The sequence below is a fragment of the Eschrichtius robustus genome, chromosome 20 (genome assembly GCF_028021215.1).
Source record: "Eschrichtius robustus isolate mEscRob2 chromosome 20, mEscRob2.pri, whole genome shotgun sequence".
Classification (NCBI taxonomy): domain Eukaryota; kingdom Metazoa; phylum Chordata; class Mammalia; order Artiodactyla; family Eschrichtiidae; genus Eschrichtius; species Eschrichtius robustus.
The window spans coordinates 12,361,280-12,372,525 of NC_090843.1; the positions used below are offsets into that span (position 1 = coordinate 12,361,280).

The window sequence follows — 11,246 nt, forward strand, 5'->3', positions numbered from 1 at the left end:
GGCCGCCGCCACCCAGGTCAGCCAGAGTGCTCCAGTAGGGCCCCTCCCCACCTGGATCTTCAACAACCCCCCGCCCACCCCGGCAGATCCCAGCGTACCCACCCCACCTCCTGTCTTCAGCCCTAGGCAGGGCAGGCAGGGTCTGATCAACTCTGCTCCGCCCACCTCTCAGCGCCAGGAGAGCAGCAGAGCTGGACACACTGGACAGCCCTTGTCCTGCTGCCCTAAGATGCCAGGAGAAGGCTTTCTGTACCCACTCCCGTTTGGTTAAAGGCTTCAGATTGAGGGGATGTGGGGAAGGGTGGGGCTGGGACATGAGGCTGTTAGAGGGGTCCCCCCTTCACAGGTCATCGGGGACGAGCTCTCCTACACTCCAGCTCAGACTGAAGGGACACCCACGTACCAAGGCTGCTGCTGCAGAGTGGGGTGGAAATGTGTGCGACTGGTCCAACAGGTACAGCACATGCTCAGGACACACAGGCCAGAGCAGGACAAGCCATCAGTCTCGAGGGCACACCCCTGCCTCTTCCCATCTGCTTCAAAACCAGGCAGCCAAAAGGAAGGCGAAAACCGGCCAGCAAGAATTATTCAGTGGCTTCTGGGGGAAAAAAATCGTTAATGTGTTGGTTCCTTTCACCAAACCACAGCCTAAAAAAGTAACTTAAAAGATCCTAGAGCGGAAACAGTGTTGCAGGCTGTGGCTTCCCAGCTGTGGACGGAAGCTTTGGCCAACCGGCCACCCCAGAGAGGGAAGTCGCAGGGACAAGATGGGGCTCGACCACCCATCCCAAAGCAGGCTGCAGCTGATCAGAGCCGTGGGCCCAGCCACCGACCATCAAGGCTGCTGCTGCTGATCAGGGTTGTGCCCAGACCTGAAGCCTGGACCAAGAGTAGAAAAGCCTCCAGGGAGGCCTGGCACCCGGCAGAAACCAGCACACCACACAGCAGCCACAACTTCTCACCTGCACAAACGCAGTGCCACCTGGAGCAGCAGCCAAGAGCCATGGGGTGGGCTCCCTGGGGCCATACTCTGGGCAGGAGCTGACCTGTTCTCAAAGGGTTCTCCTCTGAAATCTGAGTGTCCATGTTGGGATAGGGAGGAGTTGGGCAAGGGCAAGGTGTGAAGGAAGGTGCACATTATGGTTTACTTAGCGAACAAGTTTGGGAGACTTGGCCTCAGCCAAAGCCCTCAATTCGCTGTGTCAAAAAGTTGAGGAGAGAGAACACAACACGCTCACAGTAGGGAAAACGAATTAACGAGAATCAGAAAGACGCCAAACAGTCACATGTGGACACAGGATCTACTGTCAATAACGAAAGAGAAGGGGAGAAGGGGCAGAGCAGCTCCGAGAGACTGGCTTGATGGGAGCAGGATGCTCCCCCAGACCCGAGGAACAGTTGCTCCAAATCCAAAAACCTCGAAAAGAAGTATAGCTTCACTAACTCCAGAAGCGTCTGTAAACCAAACCAAAGACCTGCAATTTCTGTTCAGCACATGCCCACCCTCAAACCCTCCTCTCTCTAGGTCTACAGCATGGCAGGGGTGCACAGAGATGGAGGACCACCTCCCAGCCAGGATAAAAGTGGGGACCGTACTTGGACATGGGGAGCCTGTCCCTCCCCCTGTCCAGGACAGGGCATGATCTCTCTTTAGGGATTCTTATGATGTGTTCTAACTTGCTGCTACAAGAAACATCAACTACTCTCGTCTGGACCTTAGGTAGACAGAGCCAGACTGCAGGGAGGCAAAGGAAGCCACTAAGTGATTCAGAGTCAATGGTCAAAATCTCCATTGCAGGCCAACCTGGGTACAGCCAGGAATGTCTCTGAATATCTAGGGCCAAGATCAGCCCATCAAGACAACAGAAGTTGACAGCACATCCCCCCTCCTATCCCACAGGCACACTGTAAACTCTGGGATGAAGATTCTGCTGTCCACAAGGTTAAACCCTGCCTGGCCGCACTGTTTTTTCTTTTCATTAGCCCACTTGTCTGTGCTTTTTCAGGGGTTCAGGGCCCCCAGAGAAGCCAACCAGCAACCCCAAGGAGTAGCCAAGCCCCACACGGCCAGAGCCAGGGCAGTAGCCTCTTGGGGGGCAGGCACCACAGGCAGCCTCATCACATGCCTACGAGCAGCTGCCTGAGCCAAGTCTGGGAGACTTGGCTGCCTCACCGAGTGGCCAGGACGGGGAGGTGGGCTCAGCCCCGGGGAAGCACCTCCACAAGCCGAGCAGTGGATCCCTGGAAGACACAGACCCCAAAGGGATTTGAAAGAAGGCCCATAGCGAAGAGCTGCCAGCATGTTCAGGGGGAGATGGGGGACAGGACCTGGCCCTGGAGACCGTAGCCCTTGTCTGGCACTGGTGGAGACCCCCAGGCCCTCAGGCAAGGAGAAGGGGCTGCCCCAGGTGGGCCCCGAAACCACCTGGTTCTGCCTGGGAAGCACCGTCCCGCAGCATGGAAACAGTTCTGGGATGAGTGAGCCGCGGGCCCCTGGGGTTCCCCTGCTGAGGCCTACACAAAACCCACCGGAACAAACCCCAGATTTGTGGCTGGAGCCCAAACACATTGACTGGAGGCCAGAAGGAAGACAGTCGGGGGCAGCTTGGCCCTGGCCTGGCGGGCACCCACAGTGACTCCTTGGTCCCTGCAAGCCCCCACCCAGGGCCAGAGACGGTGGGCAAGGAAGTAGTGAGGGGGCGGGACAGGGGCCCAGGATGACCCCCAGTTTCAGCTACCCTGCCACTGGATCAGCCCAAGCCTGAGACACACATGCGAAGCCAAGGGTCAGCAGAGGGGTGTGGCAGAGCCCTGCATCTGACCTCCCCGGGGCTCGGGGTGGGCGCCAAAGCAGAAGAGGCTGGGCTGGAGGCACAGACACCCCAAGCTCCACTGGAGCAGGCGCAGCCTGGCACTACAGCCCAGGCCTGACAAGCCAGCAGAAGCAAAACCACAACCAAATCCAAAAAACAAACACGGGAGAACAGACACAAGAAGTGACACCCACAGGTCAAAGGTCACCAGAAGCACCAGCACGTGACGCTGCACAAGACCTCACCAGGCACAGACAACACCACCGCACCGGCAAGAGACGGAAGCAGGAAGGGCAAAGGAGTAAGTCACTTTCGGTACAATTGCAAAAGAGATAGCAAAGAGGACGTCAGGACGCGCCTTCTGGTCGCTCACGGCTTGGCTTTTTTTTTGTCTTTTTTTTAACTAAGTTTTATAAATAACGTCTGGTAACTCTGTGTATATAAAAACTAAACTCCAACAGCCACAAAGACTTGTCTGTAAGTTTACAAGAAAGGATTTTTTTTTTCTTTTTTTAAACTAGCAAAGTTTCTATTATACTTTCTTCCCTTTTCTGTTTATACGGTCAAATGTTCTCGCTTTTTTTTTTTTTTAAAAAGACAGTTTTATAAATACTCTGCAGCTTTTTTTTTCTTTAGCTTTTAAACATATAATTTAATAACTTCGTAAAAGGAACTTCTCTCTTTTAAATAAAGGGCTATGTAACCACACAAATAGGTCATGTAAACAGTGACACGGGACCCATCGCAGGACACTGGACACACCCTTCACGTACGCTCACAACCAGTGATTTGGTCTTGTTCAGTGCAACACGTCAGGTGTGAGTGCCAAGGCCCCCGGCCCACAGCCACACGACACCCCATCCCCCCAGCGCCAGACTGGTGGCTCCCCTGTCCAGGGCCCTCAGGGACAGCCTAATCTGCAGAGCAGTGCCCGTCTATGCCTGCAGGTCGAGCTGAGAGTGAATTGCCCGGCCCCCCGCTAGCCTGGTGGCTGCCAGAGCCTGTGGGCCATTCTGCAGCGAGAACAGCCTCTCTCCTGCCCTGCAGCCCTCCCTGCTCAGGGACACATGTGCCCCAGAGCACCCAGTCAATCTTTCTCTCTGTCCACTCCCACAGGCCGACTCTGGACTCCAAGCCCACCTGCCCGTGGTACAAAGGGGGCGGGGGCGACCCCACGTCACCACCAAACTGACCAATCCCAACGTACAAAACACACGATGACAACGACGAGATCAAAGGGGCTCAGCCCGGTGCCCCTGGGGTGCAGGTTGTGCTTTGCAGGGAAGGGAGGAGGTAGGAGAGGAAGAGAAGAGGAGGAAGAGGAGGGAGGGAGAGGGGGACAGGGCTGCTGAATTTGCCATGCGCCTACTGGCCCCTTGCAGACCCGCCTGGGCAAGCGCGTCCCTACGACCGGGCGTCCGTCTTGGACTTTACTATCGTGATGACGCTGGTGGCGGCCACCTTGCCGGGGACGAGGGGCCCCAAGCCAGCAGCAAGGGGACCCCGAGCTGGCGCCACAGGGCTTCGGGCCACGGTCCTGGCGAAGTTCTGCAGGGCCTCGTACTTGGAGCGCAGGGCATCGAGCTCCAGCTTCATGCTGGCGTTCTCCGAGGCCAGCTTCTCCACCTCCTGCTGCAGCTCTGCCTTCTGCTTCTCCAGCTCCTCCTTCTGGGTCACCCGCTTCACGCGGCAGCTGGCGGCATAGCCGCGGTTCTTGAGCGTGCGCCGGCGCTGCTTCAGCTGGATGATCTCCTCCTTGGACAGGCCCCGCAGGTGCTGGTTCAGCTCCCGCACTGACATGGTCACCAGCTCCTCATCTGTCAGGCTGGTGCCATTCTCTCCCGGCTCCCGCTTCACCTGGGGAGGGCATAGCGCACGAGGTCACAGGCCAAGTGGGGGCAGTCTGCCCCTGTGCCACCCCAGCCCTGAGACACTGCCCACCCTATCTGCTCACCTTCAAGGCCTTGTTTCCTTTATTGGGGGTCGTCATAACCCGAGGGCACAGCAAGCAGGCACTCTGTGAGACAGGGAGCGCAGGTCAGGACCCTGGAGACCTTTCCCCTCCCCAGTCCACACAGAGCCCTGAGCCCCCTTACACCCTCTGCCCGCTCAGGGGAAGGCACCCAGTCCCCAGCCTCACCCCTTGCCTGCCCATTCCCCTGATACCTGGCCTCAAGGACCGCCCTTCAGCCTCGCCTCTCCCAAGCTGGGCTGCTCCCTGTCCGCCCTGCCCCTAGGGAACCAGGGGGGAGGCCAGGAGGGTCTGATGGGGGAAGGGGAACTGAAGGACTATTAGGGAGGCAGAGGCAAGAAGAGGGGCCAGGGGAGAGATTAGAAGGATGAGGGAGGGGCCAGCCTAGAAGGAAGCCAGGAGCTTTAAAAATAACCCCAGTGCGCCCCAGAGCATGGCTGTTCCCGGCGAGTCATGCTGACTCAGCACATCGCTCCCGCTCTCTCACCAGCCTGGCACTCCCCAAGGCCGCCCGCCAACACAGCTCCCGGGGACTGGCAGCAGCAAGCTGCTGGGGCAACGAAGGCCAGCCTGGCCGACAGCAGGTGAGGCCCGGGGCCAGCGCCCCTGTGAGTGCGTACTCTAGGGCTCTACCTCCCCTAAGCTGGCCTGGGGCAAAGCCCTGCTCCCATGAAGGCTCACTGGGCGTCCCCACTGGGGACTCGGGCAGAGGGGAGGATGCAGGGGAGTGCCAATTCTCCCAGACTGCTCACTTTGAAGAGCAGCAAACGGAGCTGTCCAACCAGCTCTGACTCTGTCTTTAACACTGGTGGGAGTTCCCCAGACCTACTGGTGGCAGACACTCCAGCCGGAGAAGCCGGGCCCTGGGCCCCTTCGCCCTCTCTGTCCACCTCTGCTGCTGATGGAGTAACCATCCTGTGGCTTTGGGTTGCAGCCTTTTGTACTCTGCCCCACCCCATCCAGGGTATTGCACAAGAGTGCCCACAATCGACCCCCCAGCGGCCTGCTCAGCCCTCTCTGGCCACTGACTACTCTCTGGCTCCCTGCTCAGGGTCCGCACCCACAGGGCAAGGAACAAAAACCAGAGGCCCCCCTCCCACCCACTTGGTCATCTTTTCCGCAGCCCTGCCAAGGACATTTTTACCCACCTAGTCCTGGGATTCCTGGCTCAGCTGGACCCCCTCTGCCCCCCCCACTCCCTCCATGACCTTCCAGGTTAGATGCAGGGAGGTAAACGGAGGCCTAACAAGCACCGTGGTGCGCTCCTGGAGAAGCTACAAGCACTCAGGCAATTTAGGGCTGCGGGGTCTTCTCAGCCCTATCAGGTCACTCAAGTATGGCTGGGGAGGTGGAGGCAAACACTCACTCAGGGTAGAAACCCCTCCTCACCCAGCCCTGTACCAGGATGCGAGGCTGCAGGCAAGGGGGCCAGAGACGCCTCCCCACAGCCATGCCCCGAGGCTCCGGCCCTACTGTTCTTCCAGAGCAGAGGATGGGGCAGAGGAGCTGGAGGCCAGAAGGTCCTCAGGGCCCCACGCCTACCCCGGGAGTCAAGTCCTCAAGGCAGAGCTGGAGGAGCTCCCCCAACCTCAGGTCCAGGTACAGTGTCACTGCACTGGTCCTGCCACTGTCAGTCCAAAGGAAAAGCCCTGGCACCAGCCTTTCCCACCCGCCATCCTCCCTCCACCCCACGAATGCTGAGCACACGGTGACTTCCTGAAGAGATCACACAGAAAAGTGCCGAGCATGGTGGCCAGGAGCTGAAAAGTGCCTCCTCGGCAGATTTCACCCTCCACAGAAGCCCTGAACTCAGCACATCACAAGTGAAGCCAATCGCCTCCTAATCAAAGGTGTGCTTGTGCTCAGGTGGGGGAGGGGTGGGTCTCAGCAAAGCCCATGCTTCCAGCTTCCTGGCCTTGTCTCCACTACCTGGGGACACACACTGATGGGACAGAGACAGCTTTTCGGCATGGGCTGGGATTGATGGCTCAGGGCACCTCTAGAAACCAGAGGGAGGGGATCCCAGAGACCGGATCAAGGAGAACCCTCAGCCCTCCTCCCGCCTCTGCTCCCCCTGAGGCTGAGCACATTTTGTGGAGAAGGCATGGGTGGTTCCAAGGGCACCGATCCACCAAGGTACCCAGGGCCACCCACTCAAGGTGAGAGCCAGCCGGAAAGGGGAAAGAACTCCATCCTCTTCCCCTGGGCCCAAACTCCAGGGCATGGACAGTAGACAAGAGCCCAGCCCGCCCCTGCTCCTTCTCCTGTCCTGCAAACCCCAGTGGCCAAACCTCCCAAGCCAAGGCAGATGTGGCCTTGGTCACTCTGGCACCCCCACCTAGCCCGCTACACTCCCACCCTGCCCTTTAGACCCACCTCCTCCAGAAGCCCTCTGAAAAAAGTCTAAAACTTAATTTCCACCAAAGCATAAGTAGCTGAGAAGATTTGAAGAAACATCCCTCCAGGAATCTGCATTTTCCTGGGGCATAAAATTCCAGCCAAAACATCAGCTGAAGTGTTAAAACATCTAGCATCTATAAGCTCAGGAATGGGGGAGAGGGAAGGGAATGCCTGAGGACAAACTACAAGGTCAGCCTTACCTAGCCATGAACGCATGAGCAAGAAGGGTCAGCCTGGTCTAGACGAAACACTCCCCCACCCCTGAAGACCAGGAACCATTCACACACCCAGGAAAAGTGGCTCAAGCCACACCACCCTGAGGCTGTCACTCCCCAGGATTCCCTACCACCTGGCCTGACACCCATCAGGGCCACGTTCTTTGCTAACCTGCACAATATTGCGCCCCAACCTCAAGTGGAACAACTTTGGGGTGATTGGGATTCTTCAACCCATGCTATCCACACCAGGCCACCTGCTGGGCACCCTCAAAGTTACCACCACCCGCAGCCTCAACCCGGACCCCAAGGCCAGGTTGCGAAGAGAGCCACAGCCTGCTCACCAGACACCTCGCTCCCCTGATCAGAGTCTAAGTCCTGCTGCCTCCTCTCATTTGCAATTGCCTGGTAGAGCTGCGCCTACTCGCCCTCTGCGCTGTCCACTGTCACCCAGGACTCTAGTACAGGCACCCCTCCTTCTCCCACTGCCTCAGCCTCTTCCCACCGGGAGACTTCCCAGCCTGGCCAACCAGACCAGTCATAGGGAAAGCCTACTTCCCAGCCCGCAAGCACGGCCCCCCTAAGCTCCTCCCCTCTTCTCACTCAGAACTATTTCCCAGTTTGGGGAGCTGTCCCAGAGGCGGGTCAGGGACCAGCAGCCTGAGAAGAGCCTGCCTGGGAGGGGATGGACAGGCCAGAGGCTTCACCCTCTACCCCGGGATAACCTGCACCGTGACCTCTCCATTTACTCCTCACCCACCCTACCCTAAACTCCCATATCAGCCCAAACTTAACCAGGCGCCCCAGCCCGGGGCCTGGCCCCTTCTCACTCCCCACGGTTTCCCTCTTACCCCTGTTTCCCGGCCTCTCAGGCCCCTAGCTCTAATCCCCCCAGGCATCAGGACGAGCATCGAGTGACCTCATGCTGATGACTCAGCAAGTCTCCTTCTGGGCTCTGGCAAGCGTGTGACGGAGCGAAGCCGGAGCGGGCAGGGTCTTCCCAGCCCCCCCCCCCACGTGCCGCTTCCTTCCCCTAGCCAGCCGAGGACCCCGCGCCTGGGAGGCGTTGACACAGACACCTGATGAATCAGCAGCTCAGGCTGGGGCCGCCGAGCTCTTCCACGGAGCCCTGGGCGCCCCGCTCGACCCCACCCTTTCCTCCCGCCACCCCGGCCGTCCCTCCCTCCAGGACTCCCCGGCTTCACCGAGCAAGACCAGCGCACGCCCCGCCCCGCCCCTGCGGGACCGCGCGCCCACCCCAGCACCCCCGGCGGAGGGACCAGGAGCCGCTCCGGACCGGTGGGGAAATCGAGGCATGGGCCGCCAGCAGGGCACAGGGCAGACCCAAAGCCCGGAGCACCCGGACCACGCCACCACAGGCCGCCGGAAGGAGCAGCGGCCCCGCGAGCACCCGCCCCCGGACCGGAGCACCCACCCGCCCCCTTCTCGGCCCCGGCCCCCGGCCCCCGGCCCCGGCCCCGGCCCGGCCGCCGCCGCACTCACCCACCACACTGCGGGCCCGGCGGGCCGAGGCCGGGGCGGGGCGGGGCGGGCGCTCCGAGGCCGCGCGGGGCTGGCCGCGCGGGGGCTCCGGGCCCAGAGTGGGGGCTCGCCGCCTGCGCGGGCCGGGCCGAGCGCGCTGAGAAGGCCGGGCCGGACCAAGCTCGGGGCTCCGGATCCTCCTCCTCCGCCGCCGCCGCCGCCGCCGCCGCTCCACAGACGTCACATGATGTTTGGTCACGTGGGCTCCATTCATGAAGCGGCGACGCGACCGGCTGGGGCTTAAAGGGGAAGGCGCGGCAGCGGCGGCGGCGGGGGCGGGGCACGCCCGCACTGCGCCTGCGCGCCCGGGCGCCGTCGCCCGGGCAACGCAAGCCGCGCCCGGTGGGTGAGGTCTCGCGGGACTGGCCCGGGCGCGCGCTCCCGACCGGCCACGCCCCCTTCGAGGCGGGGCCTGGTGATCTGCCCAAATGCTCTCCTGAGCTTTCTGTGTAGACGTTTCAAAGGCCACGTGTCCAGGGTGCAGGTGCGGACCCGACGTCCCCACGCATTATGGAGAAGATTCTCATGGTGTTTCTGATGCCGCCTGTCAGACTGCATGCACTGCCTCCGTAACTGGAGCGGGTCTCATCCCTGCCAGGAACAGTGGCCTGGCACATAGGAGACCCATATGCTCCCGGAGGTGAAGGGCTTGTCCAGGATTCAAAACTTAGGTCTGCTCAAGGCCGCCTCCAAGATCCTCTGTGTAGTGTGGTCTGTCTTCACGCAACATCCCGAGAGCTCACATGAGTGACAAGGACTCAGGCGGTTCCTGGAACGAGTCCGGCTAAGGGTGGGTGTGGGGTAAACATCTGTTGAATTAATAGTTGATGTAGGAATTGCACCTTTCCTTCCCTGTTTCATCAGCATCTGCCTGGAACTCAGGTCACTGGTCCATGTCTGCTCCTGCACTTTCTGTAAGGAGTTCTCACTGCTGTTCAAAATTCCCAGAGAAAGAGGTGACGAAAGGAAGAAGGGACATTGAAAGGATCCAATTTCTACTTTGACTTACCTTCTCAAGTGTAAAGCCAGGAAGGGTGACCTACCCTGCCAGGCAGGTCAGTAGAAATCAGGTGAGCTGAAAGAGGGATGAGTGAGGGACAGGCTGCTGGGTCCTCAAAGGGATTCAGTGCCACTGAATGAATGATGGAGGCCAACCCAGGAGGCCCCCAGAGCCAGGGGACATCAAGGTGTCAGCAGCTCTCCCTGCCAGACTCCAGTAGCTTCCCTCTGAACCCCACAGCACCTTGTCACCTTCTGCTTTGCAGGGTTGCATGTGGTTGTCTTATCATCCTATGCTCTTTAAGTGCAGGGCATGTCCCGCTGCACTGGGTGAAGCCCGAGTCTCGCAGACTATAGGGCCTTAATATGCCCAGGGCAAGACTTCTAAAGCCCTCAACTTTTAATGTACTAAATCACAAAGACCTGCCCCTGAGGCCAAGAAAGAGGTCCTTTTGGACCTCTAGCATCCTCACCACCAGCTGCCGGCTCCTTCTGGCCTGCTCTGCTCAGGTCTGTGCTCACACTTGCAGGGGTTTCCCCAGGTGTCAGTCCCTGCAGAACACCAGAGACCCCTCATAGCTTTCTCCCCGCATCACACCCCTTCTCAGGCCCATGTGGCTCTGCCCCACTTCCCCACATCTGGCCTTTGGTGGTTGGGACCAAGGCTCACATTCCTGCCTGCTGAAACCCAGTGTGTTTTTCACGGGGTGGCGCAAAGCCCGCCGCAAAGCTCGTCTGGACTCCTGTGCCTCCTCCCAGGCTGTGACGTGTGATTCTTCACTTTAGAGCCACCTGCTGGCTTCCTCCAGACCCCAGACCCAGGGCACATGTGGGAGCAGCATGCCCCCCTTGTCTTATTGGTCAACACCTGCCACACACAGCAGGCACTCAAACAGTGAGACTGGCCTTGACTTAAGGGAACAGTCGGGGAAGCTTTGGTCCTGGGCAGATGTGTGGCCTTTGGGACAATCTCTTCTGGGACATCTTTTCCCCAGAGGGAGGGTGCCAGGGTCTCCCTGCACTGCCAAGTACTTTGCCAGGGGAGGCCCACAGCCCACCTCATGCAGCTTCTACCCACCAGCATGGTGGCCTGTGCCAGGGGCTTATGCCTTAGGAGGGCCCTGTAGGGACTCTAGGCCCCGTGAGGGCCTTGGGCAGTCCGTACATGGGGTGTGACCTGGACTCTGGAGGCCACCCTGGCAGGGACAAGGGTATGTGGTCTTGCCCCTCACTTGCTCTGTTTTTCGTCTCCTGTAGATTTGGAAGGCCGGGTCCTTGTCCGCAGAGTGCTCCCTCCACCTACCC

At 59.7% G+C, this 11,246-nt stretch overlaps 1 protein-coding gene across 6 annotated transcripts; it reads right to left on the reverse strand.

The window, feature by feature from the left end:
- Positions 1–85: 85 nt before the first annotated feature.
- Positions 86–9,132, reverse strand: MAFG (MAF bZIP transcription factor G). Of its 6 annotated transcripts, none has more exons than XM_068530935.1 (3): positions 8,904–9,132; positions 4,768–4,830; positions 86–4,670 (listed from the first exon to the last, which is right to left on the reverse strand). In XM_068530935.1, exons 2-3 carry the CDS (start codon positions 4,801–4,803, stop codon positions 4,218–4,220), a joined length of 489 nt encoding a protein of 162 aa, XP_068387036.1. In that variant the 5' UTR covers positions 4,804–4,830; positions 8,904–9,132; the 3' UTR covers positions 86–4,217. The 6 variants fall into 6 exon arrangements, with proteins under 6 accessions (XP_068387036.1, XP_068387039.1, XP_068387035.1 ...); XM_068530938.1 differs by having other exon boundaries at positions 8,908–8,926; XM_068530934.1 differs by lacking the exon at positions 8,904–9,132 and adding an exon at positions 8,252–8,272.
- Positions 9,133–11,246: the final 2,114 nt, after the last annotated feature.

What these genes read in the sequence shown, in the direction of transcription:
- MAFG (XM_068530935.1), bottom strand. Translation starts at nt 4,803, where the DNA reads ATGACGACCCCCAATAAAGGAAACAAGGCCTTGAAG. An exon ending in AAGGAAACAAGGCCTTGAAG is followed by an intron (nt 4,671 to 4,767) that starts GTGAGCAGATAG and finishes TGCCCTCCCCAG; the next exon opens with GTGAAGCGGGAGCCGGGAGA.